This window comes from Meriones unguiculatus, chromosome 8 (genome assembly GCF_030254825.1).
Source record: "Meriones unguiculatus strain TT.TT164.6M chromosome 8, Bangor_MerUng_6.1, whole genome shotgun sequence".
Classification (NCBI taxonomy): Eukaryota; Metazoa; Chordata; class Mammalia; order Rodentia; family Muridae; genus Meriones; species Meriones unguiculatus.
This window is the reverse complement of record NC_083356.1, coordinates 66,686,980-66,713,209: the sequence shown is the minus strand read 5'-3', so window position 1 is coordinate 66,713,209 and position 26,230 is coordinate 66,686,980. Positions and strand designations below refer to the sequence as shown.

The window sequence follows — 26,230 nt, the reverse complement described above, 5'->3', positions numbered from 1 at the left end:
CACAGGCAGATGACTTCAGGCAGGCTTTCCAGGTGCCACTTGCTTCTCTACCCCAATCTCCTCTCACAGTGTACATCATCAAGCACTCTCCTCCATCAGCATGTCATCCTCTCCAGCCAGACCCTTCTGAGGTAACATACCTGTGTTTCTGCTGCCAAGCGAGGCATAGAGGCAGCTCGGCCTTGGCTCTCCAGCCCAAGCTGGGGCTCCCCCTCAGGTCCTCTCAATGTCATGTTCTGCATCTGGACATCCACAGCCTGGAGGACAGTAGCCTCCTAAGTTACACATCACAGAGCTATCTGACCCCACTCACTCCTATCTTACCAGCCCCAATCCCTAATCCAAATCCACCACCCACAACATGTGACCCCACCCTCAACTCATTTCCTCATCCCCATCTCACACACCCCCATCTTACATGCTCCTGGTATGTCGTACATTCCCTGTCCCTATCTCATCCAACCACTCTAGGGAGGGCTCACCACGGTTCCTGGCTGCCCCACAGGGATCTCTGCAGAATGGCCACGTTCTAAAGGTGCTCTGGCCTCATAAAGTGCATCCTGGGTCCTCTGTGTGCCCCAGGACAGTGACTCCTTGATGCCACTTTCCTGAGTTTGTCTGGAGAAAGAAATGTTCTATAAGGTTAGAACACTACTATTGCTAGGAATCTCCACCAGCCAAAGTCTTGGCAGATAAGGGTCAGTGCCATTTCCCCTGACCTCCCACCATTTCAGCACAGGAGCTCCAGCAAGGCCCCCAAACCAAGGTACATCAGAGAGCATGGACTCAACATGCTGACAAGCTAGACAGTACTTTCAGGGTAAAGGACACAACACACTTATTCTGAGGAAAGCCAGATCCACCATTCCCTGGTCTGGGGACAGCTAGCAGGTTCTTCAACCCTACTGGTTCTTCTGTGACATGGGTATTAAGCATTTGCCACAGATCACAGTGTGAGGGAACAAGGCCACAAAGTAACTATGTGGTGAACAGTAAGTAGCCAACAGCTAAAGAAACTCCAGCACCCTTCCTCAGCCTCTCCTCAGGAGTTTCTCGCTAGTAACTCTTCCTTATGCCCAACTCTCCACCACAAAGAACCTATTTACAGTTCTATTAGCTTCCTAATTATCAGACTATATATGCCCTCATTTCCTGCCCCTCACAGCATGCCTATTCCTCATGGGACCTGGAAGTGTTCATGTTCTGGGAAAGAGTCCACGCAGCACTGATTCTTCCCAGGCAGCCCCTCTGCTATCACTACATTTGCATCATACAGGTGACACCTAATCATGATCAGCTTAGCACACTCAGCATAGGGCATGACCCCTGGGCACACAGTGTACTCAGACAGTAGGCCAGATCTGTGCCTTGCTGGGCATTTTTAACAAGAATCACCCAATTGTCTTTTGCGAGTACTGCAGACCATCCGCCTCAATGACTCTTGAAGCAACACCAGAGATGAGCTCTAGCTGAGAGGGGGCCAGGCTAAACCCTGGCGCACTACTAGCCCTGAGGTCACAGCACAGCTCAGACCCTCCACTGCTGAAACAATGGGATATGGTACTCTCTGACTATATGGTCTGAATGAAAATGGCCTCTGCAAACTCATAGAAGTGGCAGTATCAGAGGTATTGGAGTAGTCCTTGTTGGAGTAAGTGTGTCACTGGGGGAGAACTTTGAAGAAGCTCAGTCCAGGCCCAGTGTCACTCTCTCTCTGCTGCCTGCCAATCTAGATATAGAACTCGTAGCTACTTCTCCAGCATCATGTCTGCCTGCATGCTACACATGCTTGCCACAATGCCAACAATGGACTAAACCTCTGAAACTGTAAACCAGACCCAATTAAACATTTTCCTTCATAAGAGTTGCTGTGGTCATTGTGTCTCTTTACAGCAATAAAACCCTAAGACACTGACCTTCTGTGAAAGCTTTAATGGCTTTATGTAGAGGTTATAATCATCAAAGTACCTGAATCTTATTTTCCTCCTGGAAGCCTGGATCAGATTGAAGATAACACCAATTTTATAGTACACAGTGGCATGTTCCCCCTTACATCTACATCTGTACATACCTCACATACACACACACACACACACACACACACACACACACACACACACACACACATACACATTTCCTCTTACACAGTCTTATACACACGCTCAGAGTATGTTTAATTTTAAATGCAGAAGTGGGACCTTAACTAACTTCTACAAGGGAAACATATCCGTGAGGATGTCTGTAGGGCTCTGTGTGGCAGGTCTTGGGATGGACTTCCTCAGCTTGGAGCCACTTTTGACAGCACTTGCAGAGAGGCTCCCCTCTGCACTGTCTACTGCCCACAACATGAACTCGGGCCTGGCTGTGCCGTGCTGATAGGGGTTCTGCCTGTGAGACAGAAGCAGAGGTCTGCATGCTGGTCTCTTGCCATTTTCAGGGCCAACATGAAGTGGTGAGTCCCTTAGCGCCAACAGATAAGGAAAGATCAATATACCTGGAAGCCAGCTATCCAGGAAAGCTGAAAGAGCCTGGCCTTCCATATGTAATAAGCCCTGCCCAGAGCCTATCCACAGCCTTGGGTGAGAAATGTGATCCTTGATCTCTAACTCTTTGAATCTGTTGTCAAGAAACACTGCCCAAAATGTTTATGATATGCAATAGCCTCAAAAATCAAAACCAAAATGGAAAACTGGCGGGGGGAGGGGGTGACTCAGAGGAAACAGGAAGATCAGATTTATAGTTGTCTATGAATCTGAGAATTTGAGAATTGTCTAGGTATTTGAGAGCTCAAGTAAAACAAAAACAAAACCAAAACAAAACAAAATGTCTTAACAGCCCATGGGCATTAGAAGCTGGTGACAACAGAAGCTAAAATAGCCATGCAGTGGCTATCACCTCAGGAGTAACACAGCCATCTGCCCAAGCTCAGTGCTGTCCACCAAATACTGTGAAGCTAATCTCAAAGCCCACCACAGAAGCCAGCAGATAGAAAAGCCCAGCAGTGGCAATCTTTACCAGCTTCCAAATGTCTGTGCCACCCATGGGTGGAGCAGACGTGGAATTGTTCCAGAGCTCATCCCTAGAAGTACTTCCTGTCCTCAGAGGACTGTTCAGGTTGTAGACGAGCCTCTCAGTTTTTTTCAGGAGGTGAGCTAGAGGCCAAAAGGCATGGAGAGCAGACAGTGTGTGGTCTCAGATACCTCCCCGCACCTGGTCTTGAGTTCTCCCCACTGGCACTCACATGGCACCTCCGTTGCTGAGAGAAGTGGCACTCTTCTGCCGAAGAAAAACCCGAGCTCCTCGAAGCACAGCAGGTTGGGTCTGCTCCAGGGTGGCCTTCAGAGGGTGGAACAGGGACACAGGGCCCATCTACAAAGGAGAACAGGGAAGAGAAGAGCCCTGTGCCAGAGGACCTCAGTCTGTTATCGCACGAGCCAGAATCCATTGTCTGCTCAGAACAGCATTGGCTCCTTTTTTACAGCACAGAACCTTTTGTTTGCCTGGATCTTGCCTTGTTTCCCAAGAGGAACGTGCAAACAGAACAAGACAGGCTGGGAGACCCTTGTAGTATCTCCTCAGTTTTCCCCATAGTGACTTAGCCCAGAGCCTCAGTTTCTTTATCTACACGAATGGCAGCTGGTCATATTACAGAATCGCTCATTTCGTCCTCAGTTCACAGTGACTGCTACCTGGGTCCGGTAAACATCACCAGAAGCTCTGTATGTCTACAAAATTTTCCAAGTAGAACCTCCATATGGTGGCCACAGAAGATATGGCTGTGACAGCACCAGGAAGATGTGCCTCATACCTCCCACACAACCCTCCTCTGATACATCACATCCTCTCCTGACAACCACAGGAAAAGTGACACTGCCCAGGGCTTCAGTCTCACCACTACAAACCAGTTCTCACACTCAATGCTCTACATTACTCCCAAGCAAGCACCTAATAGAGAGCAGGCAGCTCTGCCATTGAACCTCACCCAGCTGTAGACATCTCACAACTCTACCTGGGACAGGCCTCCAGGAGCTTGCTGAGTCTGATCTCTGCTTGTTTTGTTCTGTTTGTAGAAGTCAAATATCATCAGAGCCGCATAGACTTTCCCCACTGTCATCTCATCAGCTGAGGGTGCAGGCAAAGAGAAGAGCCAGAGGGAGAGGTTTGGAGGACACAGAAGCCACAGAAAACTTGGCTGATAAGAAGGCAGGGTCTTTCCCTCATCCCTATGTAGACTCCAAGAAACTCCCCGGAGTGAGTGGCTATGGGGCTCAGCCGCAGGTGTGGTAGGATAAGAACACATCACACTCTGAGCATCTAACTAGTCCTGTGGCCTTACGTGGGACTGAAGCATCCCTACACAAGGCCCTCAGACTTGAGCACCTCTTCTCTGTGTCCATACTAGGATTCCCTTGGGCATTTTTTTAAATTGTGAGCTATATTCTCAAAGCAGGAGGCCCTGGGTCAGATCTTATGGCTCCTGTGCTACCCAGCATGGCTACAGAGGGATGAGGGGGCCCTCTCCAAGGCAACACAGTCCCTCGCTGGACTCGCATATCCCTGAGGGAACAGGAAAGATGGGGCAGGGAGTACCTTTCCCTCTCCACTTACGTTTGTGGGGTGGTACCAGTAAGTCCAGAGTCTTCTGGGGCAGATTAGCCCACACTGAAGAGATCTCCTTCCTCAGCTCAGCATCACACTGGTGCTGCTTTGTCCCCGCTGGGTCAGGACAAGAGAGAAATGGAAGACAGCAGTGAGACACAATCTGCAGGCCCTCATTCAGGTAGACTCGAGACGGTGAGTGGGGAGGCACGAGTAGAGGGAAGGCAGGATGGAAGACACAGCATGAAGACACACTGCCCTGCAGACTACTTAGAGATCTTCCTGCACAGTAGTCCTGGAGGCAGTGCAGCTATGAGTGTGTGTGCATGAGTGTGCATGTGTGTGTACATGTGAGTGTGTGAATGAGTATGTGTGTGTCTGTGTGTGAGTGTGTAGCACATGTGCATGTGTGTGTAGGATAAAATCCAGGGCCTGGTACATGTTCTACAACAGAACTATAATCCAACCACCTTAAGTATCATTTGAGGAATGAAAGTTTTCATTTTGATGAAGTTTAATTTATTAATTTTTTTCTTGTATAGTTCATGAATTTATTTTTTTACATATGTTGTATGTGATTGTAGGGGTTGCCCATGGAGGCCAGAAGAAAGGGTCACCAGATCCTATTTGTGAACCACCTACTAGGATCCAAAGTCTGATACTCTGAGCAGCAAGCACACTTAACCTCCCTCATTCAAGCATCTTTCTATAAAGAAATCTCCACTTTATTCAGTTGCCAAATTTTTTTCATCTAAGTTTTTATCACTTTTAAATTTCTATATCTATGACCCGTTTCAAGTTAAGTTTTATAGGAGGTCAAAATATGTGTTATTGAAAGGCATTCCCATTATTCCTGCGCAGAAGTCAAAGAACCAGTGTCCGGAAAAGCCTAGATGAGAGTTATCATTAAATGAGTTAAATGTTAAAAGTACAGAAATCTTGCAACCCTCTCACCTTATGTCCTCAAGAGAAAAGTGGTGAAAGAACACAGCAAGAAGAACCCTCAGAATAAAACCCACCCTGCCAGAACCTTGATACTGGACTTGATAGTCGCCAGAACTCTGAGAAATGTATTTCCTGGGCAAGCTATTCAGTCTGCGGTATTTCAAGCCAGCACGCTGTGACAGAATTTAGAATCACTTTGAAGACAAACTCTGGGCATGTTTGTGAAGGAGGGAAGATGTACTCCAAATCTAGGCAGCAGCAGGCCATGGGCTGAGCAGAAAGGGCAGTGAACTTAACATTATTCTCAGTTCCTGACTCCGAAGGGCCTGACTAGCTGCCTCTGGCCCCTCCCATTACACTTCCCCACCAGGACAGACTGTATCCCCTACGGGGGTCAGCTAAAATAGCCACCCTTTATCTTTTCTTTCTTTCTTTCTTTTCTTTCTTTCTTTCTTTTTTTCTTTCTTTCTTTTTTTCTCTTTCTTTCCTTCCTTCCTTCCTTTCTTCCTTCCTTCCTTCCTTCTTTCTTTCTTTCTTTGGTTTGTTTCAAGACAGGGTTTCTCTGTGAAGCCCTGACTGTACTGCACTTGCTCTGTAGACCAGCCTGGCCTTGAACTCACAGAGACCCGCCTGCCTCTGCCTCCTGAGTGCTGGGATTCCAGGTGTGTGCCACTTATAAATCCTTCCTTTTTATAGGTATCTTGTCATAGCAACAAGAAAATTAGCTCATATTCTACACTAATTGTGAGTCAAAAATATTTCCTTCTACAAATGGCTGTCTAAATTCAAACAGCACTGCTTTTAAGAGATGCCATCTTTTCCATATCAATTGCCTTTGCTACTTGGGAAGCATGTGCTTCTTAACCTTGCTCTTCTTTTCAAAACTACCGTTCAAGTTCTTTTGCATTTCTCTGTAAATTTTAGAATTGACTTATCAATTGGGACTTTATCCGATGACAGTGATCTTGATTAGGGTAAAGCTAAGGCTGATACAGCTCCTCTACAACAGACTCTAAACCATGAACACCACACAGACTTCTCTTACTTATTTAGGTCTTTTTTTATTCTTCTTATAAATGCTTTATTCTTATAATACTTAATAATTTATTATAAATTATAATTTATAACAATACTTTATTCTTCTAAAACTCACAGGATAAACTATCCAAATGGGTTTTTCAGAGTTATCCACAATACAGAAACACTATATTGCACTTATTTTAAAGAAAAATTTTCAAGAAAAATTGTGGTGTTATTTTCAAAGAAATCTCTATTGTTAATCACTAGTACACAGAACACCAATGCTTCTGTATGTCAGCCTTGTATACCTGTCACGTTCAGTAACTTTAAAAACAAACTGGAAATTCTGCAAATAAAGACATCAACTCCGAACGCAGGCACTTTCAGTTCTTGCTCTTTTTTATTACATTTTTATTATTTAAAACAATTTTTAAATTTAAATATATTTTGATCATATTTCCCCTCCCTCATCATTTCTTGCTCTTGCTTCTTTCTCTTATCTTATGAAATTGGATAGGGCCTCAAGTACATCACTGAAAAAGAGAGCTGTCCTCCCCTATCAGTGGGCTAGGGGAGGGGAATAGAGGGAGAAGAGGGAGGTAGGGTGGGACAGAGGGGAGACAAGAAAGGGGCTACAGCTGGGGTACAAAGTCAATAAATTGCAATAAATAAAAAATAAAATTCTTAATTTATTTAGTAAATTAAAGAATTTTATTTAGTAAATTAAATATTAAATTTAATAAATTAATTAATTTAAGAAGAAAATGAGAGCTTCCAGTACACCATTGTCTGAGTCCTGACTTCACAAGAGTTTCTATGTTAAATATGAATTAGCTATAGTTTTTTATAGATATCCTTTATCATATATTTATTAGATATTTCATTTAATTCAACTCCACATAGAAATATTCTTAGCATGAATGGATGTTGGATTTTACTTTTTTCCTGTGCAGCTGTTAAGATATCATTCAGTTTCTATTGTTGCTTGACACAGGAAGTTATACTGCCTGAGCTTTAGAGTACCAAACCAGCCTTCCACAACCAGAAGAAACCTCGACAATGTCAGCATATATTATCTTCTTTTATGTACTGATAGATTTGGTTTGCTAAAATTGCACTGAAGATTTTTATGTCTAGAGTCAGTTCATTAAAATTATATTGAAGAACTTTATGTTCACATTTAAAGTAAGATTGTATTATTTCTGTCATATCTTTGTTTCTTATATAAGAATAAAGTACATTTAAAATAAGTTGAGAAATATTCCCTTTTTTATTTCCTGTTAAAATCTAGGTAGTCTGTACTCACTGAAATGTTTGATAGACTTCATCAATGAAGCCATCTAGGAATTTTATGTTGGCAGATTGTTTGCTATCGGTTTATCTAAGAGATAAAGTACTACTAAGGTTCTCCCCTGTTTTTATGCGTGTGTGCATATATGTGGGTTGCATGTGGCTATGAGGGTGCAAGTATACCTGTATGCTGGTGCTTGTGTAAGGCACCTCTTTGGTGGAGGCCAGAGGAAAACATTGGGCATCATCTTCGGGAGCTGGAGGCTCATAAGCTTGGCTAGAAACTCTAAGAAATCCATCTGTTCCAAATCCCTAGTACTGGAATTACAAGCACATACCACTATGCCTGGAGTTTTTATATGAATTCTGGATTTATCAAGTGATTTATAACACTTGCCCTGAGATTTTCTATTCTTAAATGTATTTGGTAGTTTATATCTTCAAAAAAATCATACATCTCTCCTAAGATGTCGCTCTCACTGACATGATGCTCACTCTTGCTTTCCTTTTACTGTTAACAGGATCTGCAGTGAGATACCTCTTCTGTTCTTTGCTTTGGGATCTGCATCTTCTTTCTTCTTGATTGCCCTAGCTGGAGGTTTACCAGTATTCCTGTTATTGGTGTTCAACCTGGCTGTGAAGCTAACGGCAGACTGAAGAGGAAGAACAGCTGCAGGTCAGCTGGGGAGAGCAGAGAGTGGGCGGATATAGAGGTGAATACATTTTGGGTGCATTTTGAGATCACTGTGGAGATGTAAATGAATCAGAAATGATAGAATAAGGGGTAACTCCGAGATTTTGGTCAGGGAGCAATAAGAACAGAGTTCCTAATATTGGAGCCAGGGAAGGATGTCAAATCATCCAGAATCGAGATCTAGACAAGTCAGTGAGTTCCTGCAGAGCCTCTGGGTGTAAATGAAATAATTTGTGCTATTTTTGTCTAGACTGAAAATACAAGCTCAGAATTCAATGTATGAACAAGAAGAAATGGGTAAGATTAGAATTCAATGTATTACAAGAAATCGGTAAGATTAGGATTCAATATATATACAAGGAATAAGCGAAGTGGCAACAGTAAGAGGGATAATAGAGGCATACCCACAATTCAGAAGTAGAGAGGGCCAAAAACAGATAAAAAAATTACACAGGAAGTAGAAGCCAAGGAAGACCACAGACAGGACAAAGACTGAAAATTGCCAGACTGAAAACTAGCAAAGAGGAATCACCACAGACTAGTCCCTCGGGGAACTGGTTCCTATGAAGGAAGAAAAAGAGAAGCATCAACGGAGGGGTAAAAGACAAGCCTTTTAAAGAAAGGAATGGTAAGAGTGCTCACATACTGACACAAGTAACCTTAGAGACAAACCAACCAAGCAAGAAGCAGAGGATGAAGCTATGGTTAACATCCTTAGGGCAGTGATGAGAAAAGATAGGACCTGGCGTACAAATGGGGCTGGCCTCCACTCCTCACAACACAAGTAGCCAAGATACATGGCATAGAGGACAGACTGAAGGGGGTAGGGTCCCTCTGGTAGAGGAGAAGGGAAAGGATGGAGAAGATGGTACTCATAGCCCAGCCTCTAGTGCCTTGCCTCTCTAACATGATTGGGACAGGCTATTGTTCCTGGATGGAACGACCTAGAACAAGGGACTTCATTTCATTGTGCTGCTTTCTTCTTTAAATATGAGGTCATTACAGTGCTAATGCAATCATCAAGGGAACAGTCAGTGCCTAATAGAGCAGGTAAACCTATCCAGTTGTCCCCAGACAAAGCCCATCCCTTTAACTTCTTCCTTACATGTCTAAGTAGATTATTTTATTTTTTCATGCTTGCCTGTGTGCTTTTGTGTACATGTTGTATTATTTTGTTTTAAAACAGGAGGTCTCACTAGTTACCCAAGGCTGGCAGTAAACTTGATAAGGATTATCTGGCCAGTGCCCTCCCTTTCCCAAGGCCACCTGACTCACCTGGGGCAAGCTTGATCTCCAGTGCTGTCCGGATGAGGGCCATCAGTGTGGACGTAAAGTGTACCGTCATGTCCTCATTGGATATGGGCATATTCATGCGAACCAGGCGCTGGGGATGAGCAGGGGCAGATCAGGGCCAAGCATGTCAGTGTCACTCCCACCCTAGAACTAGTATTTGGGCTTGGCTTCCTGAGAGTGTTCGCGGCAGGTGCCTGGTCCAAGAAGGCTGGTTTGGTGGAAGTTTTGCCAGCATTCTCTCCTCCCGGACCCCACTCTCATCTGAGCTGAAATTCTCCTGGCTAGAGAAGAACAGAAATCCAAGTAAAGGCTGTAGCAGGAGCCAGGCCAGGAGCCTGAATCTTGCCTACTGAATGAATGCCTACTGTGTGAATGCCACACAGAGATGTGGTCCTGGCTGAGGAAGAAGTATACAAGGCAGAGTGTCACTCCTTGGGACAGCCTACAAAATATATGGGGACCCTGCCCTGTGACTTTGCTTACCTGTCCTTCTCTATCTGCAACTGGACCATCTGGGCAAGGCATGGCAGCCAAGAGGCCTTTCTGGGGTCCTGTCCCAGTGGGGCATTCCTCAAGAGAAATACTCTTGCTTTAACTCAGGTCTTAACCACAAAGCAGGACCAGGAAGAAACACTTGATGATACTTGAAGACAGACACCCTCATAGGTAAATGCATCAAGAAGAGTCTTAAGAGACCTTCTAGGGACTAGAGCAGAGGGAACAGCATAGGAACTCAGGCTCATTCTTCTCCCATCTCCATGAGTGGTCAGCTCCCTTTCTTGGTTTTCAGAGAAAAAAAAAATCTTGAAACAGGGATGTGTCTGAATCAGTCCTCTGGGTAGACTCAGCCGCTGCAGGAGCCTCTGGCTCCAAGAACATTCGAGGCCTTAATATGGATACAGGTCTCAGCTACATCTGAGAAATACTTAGTTGGAAAAAAAAAAAAAAAACCACCCCAGGATTACTAATGTAACCCACTGTGTCCTCTATACAGGAAGAAAACTAGAGACATGAGTTTCTCCCTGTGGCAAAAGACCTTCTTTGTGGGAGGGCCACACAGCCCAGCCCATAGTACCTTGCCCCCAAGTTCTGTATCTCCATTGTGATGGAGGGGCACAGGGGTACAGAAAATAGGAGGTAGGCTCTTGTCCTATTAATGCTGGCAAAGCCCCACTGGGCACATCCAATTACAGGACCAGGACCTCACGTGTCACATTAGTTACACACCATGAAAAACCTGCTTCCCAGAGCATGGCATCCCTGCAGACCAGCACCGATGGCAGTATGAGAGGCCAAGGGATTCCTCTTCCAGGAAGGGGAGTTAGGATGGGAATGAGAGAAGAGCAAGCGACTCTTTCTAAGAGGGGGAGGTCTGTCCAGGACACCAAGAGTTACACTAACAATGGCTCCCACCAGTTTGCTCCTAGTCATGGAGGGCAGAGAGAAATAGAATCTCAGAGAAGCAGAGTGGTGAGACCAAGGCAAATAAGCTTCAGAAACAGTGTCTAAGCATCTCTTGGGCCCTCCCCACCTTGACCCAAGCCATCTGCAACCTACCCTGAAGCCTCCTTTGGTCTGGTCACACCCTGAGCCTCAAGATCCTTAGGCATGGCTAGAAAGGGCGACACAACCCTTCCTGCCTGCCTTCCTGCCTGGCTGGGTGTCATAGGAACAGAGCTCTCCCTCCTGTGGATAGAGACATGCAAGCATGCAGGGCCTCTGCAGTTTCAACACACATGCTAGTTGGGGGCAGATAATGACAGGAAGAACCCAGAGGCATCTGTGAGTGGTGGGAGAGCTGTTTGGTTCCCACAGACTACACTGAATGAAGTGGCAGACAGAAACTTAGAATGGGGTACAGAGACAGAATATGGACAGAGCACAATGAACCAAAGAGGGAGGAGCTGGCAGAAAGCTCTCTCAGACAGAGGTAAACACAGCTGGCACTGCTCAGGGGGAGCAGTGGGGGCTGGGAGTGCTCACCAGCACTGCAGTGGGAATAAGCTTGTGGCCGGGCCAGGAAGGAGGCCTAGGGGGTGCCCTTGTTCACTTCCTTCCTCATGACTCAGTGATTTGTGACTCTTCAACTCCTGAAGCTGGGACCCTCACCCAAGGGTATTTGAACGCCCATTCCTCTTCAATATCAAGGCACCCCTCCCACTGGGAAGCTAAGGAAGCCCTTGAAGACCGCAGCTGGGCATAAATGCCTACAAGGCTGAGCTTAGTAGGGGAAGAAGGGCAGGGAAAGAGATAAGCAGCAGAGGCCCCACAGGCCCTGTAGAGGTCCCAAGACCTTGAAGACTTGATGACTACCCATAAGAGGAGCACAGGGAGTGGGGTAGCCGGGTAGTCCAAGCCCAGAATAAAGCACCCTCTGTCCAAAACGTTATTTTGTTGGTCTTCTCATTCTTAGGAAGGCAATGTAAGGGGAGGAAAAAGGGCAGGGGTGAGGTGGAGACGACTCCGGCTCCATTGTCCTGAGCTTCTCAAGGATGTCAGTACAGGAGGCCAGTTAGGGTATCAGGGGTTAGTGCAAAGACAACTCCCTCTGTCTGAAATGGGAGCAAAAGGTTTCAGGGTGGTAAAGGGAGCAGCGGCAAGGCAACCAGGTACAGCCAGACAGCCAGACAGATTCTAAAAATGCAGGCGAGAGCCCATGGGTGCTCTGCGGGCTGCACAAGGCCCAGATGGGCCCAGCCAAGCACAGACAGCTCCTGGGTTGGGTGCAGGATCAGTGCAGGGTCAAGGTCTACCTTGTATGCAACTCGAGCCGGGCATTTCTTCCCCAACCCCAGAGGTGGGGACATGTGTTTCAGCATCTCAAACATGTCATTGTAACTGATGCGCCCACTGGAAACCCGTTCCAGAGGCCAGGCATAGTGGGGTGGTCCACAGGAGAGGCACACGGCAGGAGGGGTAGAGCAGGGAGCGGGCAGGGGAGGAAGCAGACAAGAAAACAGATTCAGTTAACCAAAGTGTCGGGTAAATGCCCCAAATCAAAACAAGTAAAATGAGGGAATCTCTGCTTGACTTGACCCTTGCTTGCCCCACCCCCAGCCTCACCTCCTCATAGCAGCCCAATGCAGGGCAGCGGGCAGGGGTGACATCTGAGCTAATGAACATGGAGGGGTGAGGAAGGGCTGCATCGGGGCGGCTTTGGGTTATAAATTTCTGACTTTACTGTTTTAGAACCGCAGACAAGGCCAAATCAGAAAGAGCTGGTTCACCATGCAGGAAGCACTGGCCAGGCTGTGTGGAGATAGGACTGCTACTGCAGAGAACCACAGCAGCAGCTTCGCCTGCCTCAATAGGCAGGTCAGATTTGCTTCCAAATAAGGCCAGCGGCTAAAGTGGAGAAAAATCTACAACAGACTAGAAAACTAGAGGAGTCCCAAAGCTCTTAGAGGACTAAACTTAACAGGGCAAGTCAGCTCCAAGCCCAGAGACGCCCGAGGCCAGCCCAGGGCAGGCCGCTGCTGAGGTCAGGGCTGGATGGGAAGGAGACTGCGGGAAGGGAGGAGCTGAGTAAGCTGTGGCCTGGTGCCACTGGTGCCTCCGACAGCACAGGTTGGGACCAACAGGTTGGATGTGCCCCTTGTGGGGCCTAGAACCCAAGATTGGGGACTCAGAGCAGCATCTTGGGGCTGATGTAGCATCTTCCCAAGTCAAGAGGCTGGGGCTTCCCTCTACCCCAGAGCACCTGCCTGTGGGCTTGGGGTCTCAGAGACACAGCAGAGTCCAGCCTTTCTCCAGAGGGCATATCTGCCCAGACCCTGCCCTCCGCTCACAGTTTCAGGACAGGGCTTTTCTCCCTGAGCTGAGCACATCAATCCAGAAGCGACGCAGGAGGGCTTCTCTTTCTTGTTCCCACTCTTCCCTCCCCCAGGGACCTGAAAGCGTCTTCTGACCCACAGGGACAACTGCTTGTTTATTTGCACCCACATACATACTTCTCCTCTGGGCTCTCAGCCTCTGGCCTGTCTGACCATCAGCCCACTCATAAGAGCGGGAATGCTGGGTGTGATGGCTGGGTGTGATGGCTGTTTCCTTGGTAAAGGCAGGACCTGTCTCACCCACATCCCTCTACAACCTCATCCCCCCTTGCCCAGCCAGCTGGTCCTGGAAGACTCGGCCCAACCAGGCCAGAAAACTCCTTGGGCACTGTCTTGAAGGCTGCCTGCATCCAGCTAGCTGGAGGGCTTGGGGAGATAAGACAGGGAACCAAAGCATCCAGGATGCTGGAATGCAGGGCAGGGCAGGACAGAGGAAAGAGAAGGTGAGGTGTCATCATTCCCAAGTCAGGCAGGGAGTGTGTGCAGTGTTTGCGATTCGGGCAGGGAAGTATGTCAGATGGAGGCTCTGAAGTTGCAAACCTTGTAGGCCAACCTACGAGGGCAGTTCTTTCCTAAGCCAACGGGTGGCGCAATACAACGCAACAAACTGTACATATCCTTATAATGAATCCGGCAACTGGAAAGGAAATGTCACAGGTTACGGTAACAAGGCATGATGGAGCCCGTCCCACCCACCCACCCAGTCTGCAATGGAAGATGAGCTGTGAGGTGGAGGTGAGGGGCACAGCTAAACAGGCTACTTTCTAGTGGGACCTGGAGTCTATGCTCCCCAGAAAGTGTCAGCCCCAAGATAATCCCTAGAAGTGAAGGTAGGCAGAAAATACTCAGAACATCTGTCAAGACAGAATAAACAGCTATACCCACAGCCCCAGCACTGGGCAGTCTCAGCTGGACTTGCCCATACTCTTGCTGTCTGTCCCTTCCCTCAGTTCCTGAAGGCCAGACCCTTCTTCACATGTCTTCCTCTGACCCTGGCTCTCACTGCCATGATGCACTCCATCCATTTCTTGGATGCAAAAATCTCACTCATAAGTACACCTTTAAATGCCTCTCAGTTTTCCCTATCTCTCTGGACATGCTGACATCATGAAATTTGCTGGCCCAACCAAAGAAGCCCTCCTCTTAGCGATGACACCCTTTGGTCACCACTGACCCTTCTTTCTCCTATGTCACTACCTTCTCAGTCCAATCAGTTTTGTTCATGCCCAATTTACTTCTAGATAAGAAGTTCTACTTGGGCCTCACTTATACTTGCTAATCTTGTTGGATCCTAGGGATAATTACAAGGGGGCCAACTACTCATCAAGCCCATTATATGATACCAGTGAAAAAGTATGGACATGATACTGTTAATCCTGTTATTTCTGGAATATGTTTTCAGAATATGTATTTCCCCCAATAGTCAAAAGCTTTCCCACTGTCTACCAAATTAAAAAAAAAAAAAAGTTACCTGTTTAACTCAAATTTCAAAGTCTTTCAATCTCTCCCAGTTTTAACACATTCACTTGAGCCTAATACAATCTCTGCAGCTCTCCCGCACCTTTGGACCTACCTCAGAATTGCCTGGCCCTCAATTCATCTTGCCTCCTTTCATACAGCTCAGAAGCATGTGATCTTTCCCTCCTCAAAAATGTCCTGGCCTCAAGCTATGGCCCTGAAACTCTCCTTATTGTTTCACTTTTGGGACCCCAGAACCAGAATACAGCAGATGCTCAGGAAATTCTTGCTGAACACATGGATGAATATATGAGTGATGGTCATTCTGAGTCTCCATGCTTCAACACAATATTGAAGCAACAAAAAGGAGGTTAAGGGAAAGGCAGCTTTAGCCACCAGAAGCCCATGCCTTTCTAGTATCCCACAGCATGTACAAGTTCACACAATACACAAATGGCACATAACACCTAACATGTGCATACACACACGTAATGACTCACATATGAACAACACACATGTATACTTACCATACATAGATACATACAGACAAACACAGTCTGTCATACACATACAGACACAGAAACTCACATGGATACACAAAATATATTCATGTGCCTACATGTGCATATGTGTGTATATATATATATATATATATTGCATGTGCACATGCATTGGACATACAGGCTCATGGACATGTACATAATGCATATGCTCATACACATCTGTGCTTGGGCATACACATACACAAATGTTAGGAGATTTGACAGTTTGTGTGTGGTTTCAAAGTTTTACCGAAATGACGAGAAAACCATGTGGTCACATGGGATATAAAGACAGGCACCTGGCAGGCTTGCAGTGATCCTGCCAAACTGTGGGACCAACTTTAACCTGTCTTAGTACACTGTCAAATTATCCAGCTGCAGGAGTCTGGAGGGGACCAGCGCCAGCCTCAAAGCTCACAGGTGCACTTGTACTTTGGGCTGCTTGATCCTTGATGTCCTCTGGCCATGTGTCACCTATGCCACAAGGCTCGTGTTTCACCATCTCTTTAATGTGCTCATGACATCAGTGGGCCCCTAGTTCCCCAACTCCTGAATTGGAGCACAGACTGAACTCCCGCTCTGCATGTTCCCATAGCTGAACTTGTACTTGGGCCAATTCCACTTGCTAGGCACTACAGTGCATATTGCTCCCTTTCTGGGTTACAAGTGATGGTAGAAACTGGGCGTGCAGGCCAGACAGACTAAGGGGATGCTTCTCCTTCACAGCTGGCTTTCAACACACTGCACTCTACAGACCATCACTTTTCTGCAGCACTTGGTCTTCTTGGGAAGTTATTCCAGAAATAGCACTGACTCTTCAGGTAATAGCCAGGGTGATCTGGGAGTACCGATGAGTAATTCTGCAGTGGGAGTCTCCCCTGCCCTTTGTTGACAAAGTCCAGTCCCTGCATTGCACCCCACTTCAGTGACATACCTGACCACGAGCCAGTGCAATATCCCTGGGCCTATGCATTTTAGGAAGGGTCTTGGGCATTATAGGGAAAGCACATGGATATACAGATATGAGAATCCTCTACAATGTGAAAGATGGTAAGTACAATATGCAATAACAACAATAAATGGTTCTGCTGCTGCTTGTAGACTATGTAAAACTGAAAAGTTCTCACATAAATGGAAAACATACATGGAGATGATGTCAGTCCAAACAGTCCCAACAGAAGAGACCTAATGTCCCGGTGCCCTAATGCAATACTGTGGGATTTCCTAGGACTACAACTTCATGCAACACCTCAAAATGCACACTGGGAGGGGTAGACAAGAGCAGGTGGGGAACTGAATACAACTGCAGTCTTCTTGTTCATCCCTAGGGGCAGAGGAGATACGGAAGGACAGGGCAATGGGAATCTAGCCCAGCAGAAGAAAGCCAACTATTCCTCAAGCCCCCTGAGCATTGTTGTGCTCACCACCAGAAAAAGCAGAAGCCAAGGAGCAGCTTGGGAAGCAGGACTATAGCCACAGATCTAACCATATCCTCAAGTTTTCCACTAGAAACCTAAACATCCATCCTGATTTCACCTCGCAGGATCTCCACTAGGAGCCTGACTTCATTCTCCTGACTACCTCATGGCAAAATGCTGAACACAGACTTGTGAGAGGCAGTCAGAGGCAGGTGGGAAGCTGCATACAGCTACAGTTCCTTGCTCATCCCGAGGGCATAGGAAATGGACATTCATCCATTCAGGGAAAACTGTTCATTCACAGCATGGTCATTGAACAATTGCGGTAAAACCCCAGCAGCCAATGCTCTTCATCTCTGCCTCTTCTACATCCTAACTGACAGGGAAGAGCCCTCAGCAACTACATGGAACTGTTTAAATCCACCCTGGCCATGTCTTGAGAACCCCAGGAATAAGTGAATTAGTGAATGAAAAATAACTGAGCAAGTAACTGTGTGGGTGTGATGGCTAACAGTGACTGTCAGTGGAACAGGATCAAGAATCACCCAATAGACAGCTTCTGAGCATCCTCCCTATGAGACAAGGTCTAGGTTGGATTGTGATGGGAAGCCCCACTCTAAATGCAGTTGGCATCATTCCAAGGGCTGGGGTACCAGACTGAATAAAAGGAAAACTGTATTCATCTCTTCCAACTGTGACCAACTATGTCATGCTCCTGGCTCCATGTTTTCCCTCCATGTTGGACTATATCCCTTCTTAAAACTATAAGCCAAAACAAACTTTTCCCCTTAAGCTGCTTTTTGAGATACAATCACCGAATCGAATCAAAGTAACACAATGTACGAGTAAACAGGAGAACAGGTGAGAAAAAGTGAAGGAAAGTGTGAGTAAATGAAATGAGTGGCCAAAGTATCAACTTAGTGACCAAGTAGGTGAAGGAAGGAGAAGCGCACAGATGGAGAGTCCTGATGTCCTGCTTGCCTGCCTTCCTGGGTGTGCTCTCTGGCACAGGAGATTTATATGACAGGATTATGCAGTGCTCTCTGTGGAACACAGCTTCAAACCATTCCATGAGGCCCTTGATGTCTAGAAACAAACCACCCTTCATTTGTGTAGCTCAGTAACCATTTTCTGCCTTGATTAAAAAGGTTAAGACACAGTAAGGCCTTCCCAATTGCTCTGCTTTAAATATAACTCCACCCATTGCCTACCACAAACAACTAGGCCTGGGAACAGACATATGCATTGGCTCCTGTCCCCAAAAGAAATGGCAGAGAGGAAAAACTAAGTCCATCTAGGGGAACTTTCAAAGCCCATATTATGGTAGGTGGTATAGCTGAGCGGTACAATGCCTGCCTAACTTGTACACGTCCCTGGGTTCAACCCCAATACTTTAAACAACAGCAACAGCCATAAAAACAAAAAACTCCACATATTAATTTGCTCTCAAAGCCTTCTGAGCACTAAACATGAGACAAGGTCTAGGTTGGACCTCCACAGTCTCTTTACCCTCCCCCACTGTGCCTCCATGTTCTGTCACAAGACAAGCCTTGGGAGAAGGCAGGACACGTCTGTGCAAAGAGCCCTGGAAATGTTCCTTGACCCCCCAGGCATAGGTACTCTCCTGAGGACCATATTGAGGGTCTCAAAGACTGTGTCTCTGACCCAGAGTTGCACCGAGGCATGGGGTCAAAAGGAACATGCTACTGAAAGGGGGACACGGAACTGACTAAGTCCCTAGGCCTCAGACCAACACCTGAGGAGGACATGCACATGGAACTATCTAAATCCACCCTGGCCCTGTCTTGAGAACCACAGGAAATGACAACCCTGACGACCAGAGAGCACTGGAGCTCACTCACCACGCAGCTGGGTCGTACTCAGCCCAGACTCGAATGAATTCGTCAAGGTGGTGAGGCCCTAGGATGGAAGAGTCCCGCGTGAGGTACTCAAAATTGTCCATGATCACAGCAACAAAGAGGTTCAACATCTGCAGGACAAGAAGAAGAGGTGATACCTCCCACAGCGTGCCTTCTGACTAGCCCCTGAGCTCTGTTCACAGCTTGAGTGAGGAGCTATCTGGACAGGAGAGGTCGCTCTTATCAGATAAGGAAAGACCTGCTGGGACTTACTAATGTCTCCTCAGTCTCAAGGATTCTTAATCCACAAATCTCAAATTTACTCTTGAAAAGACAGAAAAACTAAAACACAGAAAATCATTTCCCTACAAGCACTCCTGTCAAAATGAACTGGCCAGACTATAAGCAGTACCTTCATACTGCCTAGCCCTTGCCCTTGCAGTATACTCAATAAGCCTATTTTATCAATCTGAAACAATAAATGAGCATAAAAACCAACTAGCCATTTAGATATGTCTAGATACTTGACTTTCTTTGGCTGGCTTATACAACCAACAATACTATTTTGGTTACTATTAAAACAATTTAATTTAAACTCTGCTAAAGTTTTGAAGTTGGGAAAGATGAATTCTTCAACTTCATATTCCATGATTGTTTTGTCTATTTCTTGGCAATTGAGCATGGATTTGAGGATTTGTTTTCCTATTCTACAAAAAAAAAAAAAAAAAAGGCACTGAGATTTTTTTTTTCAAGACAAGGTTTCTCTGTGTAGCCTTGGCTACCCTGGACTCATTTTGTAGAGCAGGCTGGCCTCAAACTCAGAGCAATCCACCTGCCTCTGCCTCTCTGAGTGTTGGGATTAAAGGTGTGTGCCACCACACCTGGCTGGGATTTTTATTTGCTGTATTTATTCTACATATCACTTGTGTGAGTACTGTCCTTGTGATAAAATCCTAAGTTCCAATTCATGGACATGTGATGTCTTTTTCCATGTAATTAAGTTTCCTTTTATTAATTTTCATTGATGTCAGCAGTTTTCACTTTCTACTCAAAGTTTCATGTTTACAGAGTGACCTAATAGCTCACTAAAAGTTAGATTCCAGGCTGGAGGGATGATTCTGTTTGTAACGTGCCCATTGCAGGAAAATGAAGACCTGAGTTTGGATTCCCAGCACCCATGTAAAAGGCAGGCACAGAAGCCCATATCTGTAAGTCCAACACTAATGAAGCTCATGGACCATCCAGCCTAGCCAACTGATGAACTCTAGATTCAGTAGGAGACCCTGTTTCAAAAAAAAAATAATAATAATAAGATAGAGAGCAGTTGAGGAAGATACATGACATAAATCTCTGGCTTCCACATGCACACATACCCACACGAACATGCACATAGCTGTAAAAACACACACATAAACACACACACATAAAAGGGAGAGTGTTAGAGGAATGGCTCAGCAGTTAAGAGCACCTGCAACCCTTTCAGAAGACTAAAGTTAGGTTTAAAGCATCCATGTAGGCGGCCCACAGCTGCCTGAGACTCCAGCTCCAGAGAATATAATGGTCTCTTCTGGCATTTGGGAACACACTTCTACACACAGTGAGACATACTTATGCATAACTAAAAATAAGTAAATCTTTTATTTTTAAGGAAAAGACTCAGATTTCTGGGTCCTCTTCCCAGAGATGTAGTGAGTGTGAGGCAGGCTCAATCTGCCCTCCTCCTCTTCTCCCTGTGTGTACTGTGTACACTTGCTCCTGTTTTCATGTGGGCTCTGAACACTTCTATGCATATGCGCTACGCACTTGCTCTTGTTCTCTCATGTGGGCGTTGGGCTTTCTATGTGGATATGTGTACATATAAGCCAGAGCTTGACCTCAAGTGTCTTTCTTAATCACTTATCCATCTTATTTTTTAAAGCAGGGTCTCTCATTGAACCTGGAGCTCACTGATTCTGCTACACTCACTGGGCTTCAGGGATCCAGTCAGCGCTATGCCATGGCTCCCCTCAGCACCCGAGTTACACACAAGTACCAGTTTTCACATAGCTGCAAGGAACTCTGTTTCTCCTGTTTGAGTAGCAAGCACTTTACCAACTGAGCTGTTTTCCTAGCTCAAGGACTCTGCACCTCTAAGCAGCACTCAAATGATTCATGCTCCTTCAGCCACACACCTTACATTGCTGGGCCATGTATCATGGACACAAAAGACACAGCCCCAGCATCTGTGCAGTGTTTCAACTCACTTCTGACCCATTTCTGCAGAGCTTCATGTATCTAGCAGAGGGAGGGCCCACACCTGTTGCTTAAAAATTCCAGAATGTGGCTTTCTTTTCTATTCTTCAATCAGCTTTACCTTAAAGTTGTAGATTAGTACTTCCCAATTCACTCAACCTCTCAGCCACTGTCTCCCACAACAGCCTCCCTGCTTACTCTGCAGCTTCATTCTTTACTGTCCAAACAGAATCCAGAGCCAAGCTATAGCTATCAAGTATATAACTTCCTGTTCCTGCTCCAAGGTTCCCAGAACTACACATGCTCACCAACCTTTTACACCTAATCCTAGTGTCACTTACTCATTATCCTAGGCACACGGCTTCGTGAACTCCATTACCACATGGACAAAGTTTGTAATCATAGAACTGGCATATAATGTGGACTGGGTTAAAATCAGGAACCAACAGAAGATGGCCTGAGATAGGCAGACATGGGGGTGGGGGAGACTTACCAGAAAGGAACAGAGGAAGATGAAGGAGACAAAATAGAAATAGGCAAAGTCGCTCCCACATTCACTGGCATTGGCATTTGGGTCGCAGGCCCGGTTGCCCAGACAAGACAGCATGATCTCATGCCAGGCCTCCCCAGTAGCACTCCTGAGAAGAAGAGAGCTGTAAGTACGCAAAGGCAAGCCCAGAGGAAGCTGTCCAGTAAACCCAGAGCCTGGCTAGCAGAGCCCTTGGAAGAGCTGGGGAGAGGGAACCACCTCTTCTGGGTTTCTGCACATGTGTATGCAGAACATGGATGACAGCAAATTTCTAAACTGACTACTATGAAGGCAATGGAAGTTATCTACTACCCTGGGAGCTCGCCCACTGCAGGCAGGCACTCCTATAAAACATGTTCCAGCACACTCCTAACCCTCCTTCAAAACTCAGTCCTTTTCATCCTCTTCCTGAGAAGTGAATTTTTAACTCTGTGGCCAGCATAGCTGCCAGTTTCTACATTCTGCCCACTAGCCTGCCATTAGAGAGCACCACTGTTCTCTTTTATCATCCTTGAGCTACCCCGAGAGTTCCTAAGTGATCTCCTGCTCTGTTTCATAGCATCCCAGCAGGTCCAGAGTGCAGTTAGACTTTTTCATATCCCTTACCTTCTCCATGATTCATCTCATTCATTGCAGAAGCCCAAACTCACACACCTTCCCTGTGACCCTCAATTATTTTCCCGTTCTTACACCATTCCCTCTCTGCTTAGTCTATTTTCACATCGGTCACTGCTTCTCAAAACCACCCCAAGCAGCCATCTCAGGATTCGTAGGGACTTTGTTTATAGACATGTGACCAGCAAAGACAGCAAAGGTTTATGCATGTGTATGTAGTTGGTCCTGTTCTGAGCAGAGACCTCTCCCAGGGTGGGAAGACTCCTATTGGCTTGCTGTTCCACCTAAGCCAGCATGACTAGGAGAAGCACTTGTACAACACAAAGTTCAGGAAGGACAGAAGCCTTTGAGAACAAAGGCCTCAAACTTCATAAGTTTGCTTCAAATCTGGCATGAAGCAGAATATCAATACATGATGAAATATAATTACTCTATAAGCTGAAGCCCAGAGAAACATGATTTGGGAAAGTATAAGCATGAAGATGCCTGTTGAAGATCCTCTCCAAGCAACTCAGTAAATCAGGTCTTCAGTAAATCAGGTCTAGGTTGTCTTCAGTCTTCTCCATGAAACTGACATGAACACAGGTATATGTCCATACCAGCTAGGAAGGAGGTTTCACAGGACTGGGTGATGCATACAGGAACAGATGTTGTGAAATCTCAGGAAGGAGTCCCAACACAGGGTCTGAGTTTAGTACTTCTCACCATCAAGTCTTACCAAGAGCCATCTCCTTGGTCTAGAGCCAGAGATGGACTGTAAGGAGGCAGAGAAGTGCATCATACCTCCATCCTACCTCACACTCACTCTTGGACAACAGCAGTGGATGGCTGGTCTCCTCAGCACGCTTTTGAGAAAGGACAAGGGTGTCTACAGCCCTTGTACAGATGGGCCCCTTGCTCTGGAGCCTGAGTGTCACATGCTACTTTTCTGAAGGTGCTCAGGAGTGTAGGGCACTACAGTTCCAGTGAGTGATGAAGGAAGGGCATGTTCAGATCACCAGTTTGGGGAAGTTGGATTCCTCTGCCCACTGAGTACCTGAAAACTCCCTCTGCATGCCCTGTTTCTCTTTCATCCGTTGATGCAGGTGACCAATATGGTGATTGGGCATACAGTGTGATGTCAGCATGTCAAATGAGACCTTGCCAAGTACCTGCTGTCCTAGACTGTATCAGCTCTAGACACACCTTTTGGCTCTCACTGGGGAGCAGAAACAATGTGGTAAAAGCTGGGTTAGAACAGGGAAACAGCATCCCTCCCTTTGGTACTTATTTCCTGTCTATCTAGAGGTCAAGGCAGACAAAAGCCCTTCAGAAAGAATAAACATAAAGTAAAAGAACTGGAAAGGCCTACTTGACAGGTGTAATTTCGGTGTTAGAAGGGTACTGATCCATGAATGGAATCAACCCTTTACTACAAGTGAAGAGGGGACATGTTCCTTAGGCTAAAAACCAACACACCTGAACAACAGCATTAAGGCTTGTAGAAATGTCCGGAAGTTGTTGTGTCGGTTGATACTGGTGTCATCATCAAGGGCAATGTTTCCAAAAACCTGAAATGGAGAAAAATAATAGAGTGCAAATGTTGGAATTTAGGAGCTTTAGTCACTAGACTAGACAAGAAAAGGTGTGCATGCAATACTGAAGACAACACAAGGGCTGGGTGTTGCCTGGGGCCAGTGTGGTTCCCAGCACAGATAACCTCTCAGTGGAATACACTCATGTTCCACAGTACGAAGTATGTAGCTGGGGCTCTGAGGCTACCCATTCTGGATGCAAGTCTGGGCAACCAGGATGAGTGGGTTGGGCGTGGCTATGGTACAAAAGGAAGCCTTTCAGGTCACTCTCTAATCCAAACCTTTAAGCAGGTGAGTAACAGCTCAGGAAATGTTCTTTGGAATCTCCTGTACAAACAGCACAATAGGCTTTTAGGCAATCTGATAGGCTGTTTCCAGAGTAAGAAATGCAGATGAGTCATGAGCCATGCTGAGCTCTATACTTAGACTGTAATTGAAAGTCTATGAACTATCATACTCTGCAGAGATCAGTGAAACACATACTACTGAATATCCACAGACAAAAGCAATATAAAATGTTCATGTTTGTTTTAAATAGCACCAAACTCTCAGAAAACTTCAATCTGAAATGAAAGTTTTAGAAGTAGGCTGAAGCTCAAGACTGGCACCTCCCAGCATATTTAATACTCGACCCACTCCCTCCCATCTACACTGTTAGGAAGTGGCCAAGATTTACAGATGCTGATTTCCATCTTTTGATGTTCTTTTCCCCAAACAATTACACAGTGTTCTTTGACAAATGATGAAAAGCTAAGTTATTGCCAAGGTCAATGATCTGGTGGGATCCTACTTACATTCTGGGAAGGATTTCATCAGGAGCATCTGAGCTGAAAAGGAGCCTGTCAACTGGCAGCCAGACAATACAACAGCTATCAGTTGGCTGCCTACCTAGATAAGTGCCTCAACATCCTCTCAAACATACCAGAGAAGTGGGAATGAACGAAACAGGTGCTGAAAACCTACTTGTGCTGCCTTGGTCTCCTCTGCCACAAAGCAGTGCTTCTGGGGGTTAGTGCACTCACTGTTTATAGCAGTATCTTGTCCAGAGTAAATGAGCACTCCATTGACTCATTATCACTTAATGACAGTGACCCATATCCCTTTCACCAGTCAGGAGCCCTGTGTCCAATCCAATTTGGGCAGGTCGCACCCACCTGCATGCCGATGATGGCGTAGATGAAGAACAGCATGGCAATGAGGAGGCACACGTAGGGCAGCGCCTGGAGACACATGAGCACATCAGCTCCAGGGCATCCCTAAGGCTACACAAACCTCAGCCTGGCCCAACTCCATCCCACTGACCACCAAGCCCTTCCAGCAGCAAGTGGCCTTGTCTGTTTCTCTGACTTGAGAGCATAAGCTGATCTCAGAGTTGTAGGGAGGACATTAGCAGAATAACCTACTATTCACTCAAAATGCCACTAAGAAAGTGCATGAGGATAACATGCCAAAGAGGTACACATGATGTGCCCTAACTCAGTCTCCAGAGGAAAGTCCACTTCTGGGTGGAAGAAAGGAAGCATGGTAAAGGAAGAGAAACACAAAATGCCCAAAGGGAGTTTTCCAGACCCCATGAGAGCCTTGCTTTACCTTAAAGGACTGGACGAAGGTCCACAGCAGGATGCGGATGGTGTAGCCCTGACGAAGCAGCTTGATCAGCCGCGCTGCTCGGAAGAGGCGGAGGAAGCTCAAGTTGATAAAGTTGTTCTGTAAAGAAGCAGCATTGTTTCCAAATCTTTGGAATCTCTCTCAAGCAGTGCAGATAAACTGCTTCCATCCTACAACCTCCCCCCCCCAAGTTCTTGTGACCCAGAAAAAATGTGTTAAAAGAAATAAAAATAAAGTCATTGTTTTTCTAAGCAGCAACTGGCTGCCAGGAAACCTTCCAAAAGAAAAGCATGTCACTCTAAGTCACTTCTTATGCAGCAAGTCAGAGAATACTTCACACTAGGGCCATTCCCGAACAGTAAGGGACATTAAGAAAAATGTTCCAAAGTCCTTCCCTTCTGCCAGGTAGTACTGGGAGACCACCTATGAGCCTCCAATACTGGAAACCTTCCTAGAACACTGCCAAACTGTCCAGGAACTCTCCAGTGGACATTTCTGAACTGATCCCTTCCTGAGCTTAGCAGCCAGTCTTCCCTTCTGAGCTCAATCAGTAAAGGCCTTGCCTGTCTGAGACTGATCTAGGTATTGTCAAACATCCTCATAAGGGATAGATATGGTCACTGCTGCTCTTGCCATAGAAGCTATCTGTACCACTCAAACGCCACAGGCCTCTGCTGGAACCCAGGATATATAGCATTGCTTCCTCAATCAGAGGTTTAAA

General features: G+C 46.1%; 1 protein-coding gene across 9 annotated transcripts in view; it reads right to left on the bottom strand.

Moving 5' to 3' along the window:
* The window catches only part of Cacna1b (calcium voltage-gated channel subunit alpha1 B), a 162,947-nt gene that overhangs the window by 5,663 nt on the left and 131,054 nt on the right, over positions 1 to 26,230 (bottom strand). For 8 of the 9 annotated variants that reach the window (XM_060389664.1, XM_060389665.1, XM_060389667.1 and 5 more), the window contains 12 exons: positions 25,492 to 25,608; positions 25,056 to 25,121; positions 23,786 to 23,877; positions 21,677 to 21,821; positions 18,955 to 19,082; positions 12,595 to 12,691; positions 9,824 to 9,932; positions 4,609 to 4,716; positions 4,010 to 4,122; positions 3,242 to 3,369; positions 483 to 618; positions 141 to 257 (listed from right to left, as the gene is read on the bottom strand). In XM_060389664.1, coding sequence (XP_060245647.1) covers positions 141 to 257; positions 483 to 618; positions 3,242 to 3,369; positions 4,010 to 4,122; positions 4,609 to 4,716; positions 9,824 to 9,932; positions 12,595 to 12,691; positions 18,955 to 19,082; positions 21,677 to 21,821; positions 23,786 to 23,877; positions 25,056 to 25,121; positions 25,492 to 25,608 — 1,356 coding nt within the window. Of the gene's footprint in view, positions 1 to 140; positions 258 to 482; positions 619 to 3,241; positions 3,370 to 4,009; positions 4,123 to 4,608; positions 4,717 to 9,823; positions 9,933 to 12,594; positions 12,692 to 18,954; positions 19,083 to 21,676; positions 21,822 to 23,785; positions 23,878 to 25,055; positions 25,122 to 25,491; positions 25,609 to 26,230 lie in introns of those variants that run through there. The other variant, XR_009593741.1, reaches the window with a different exon arrangement.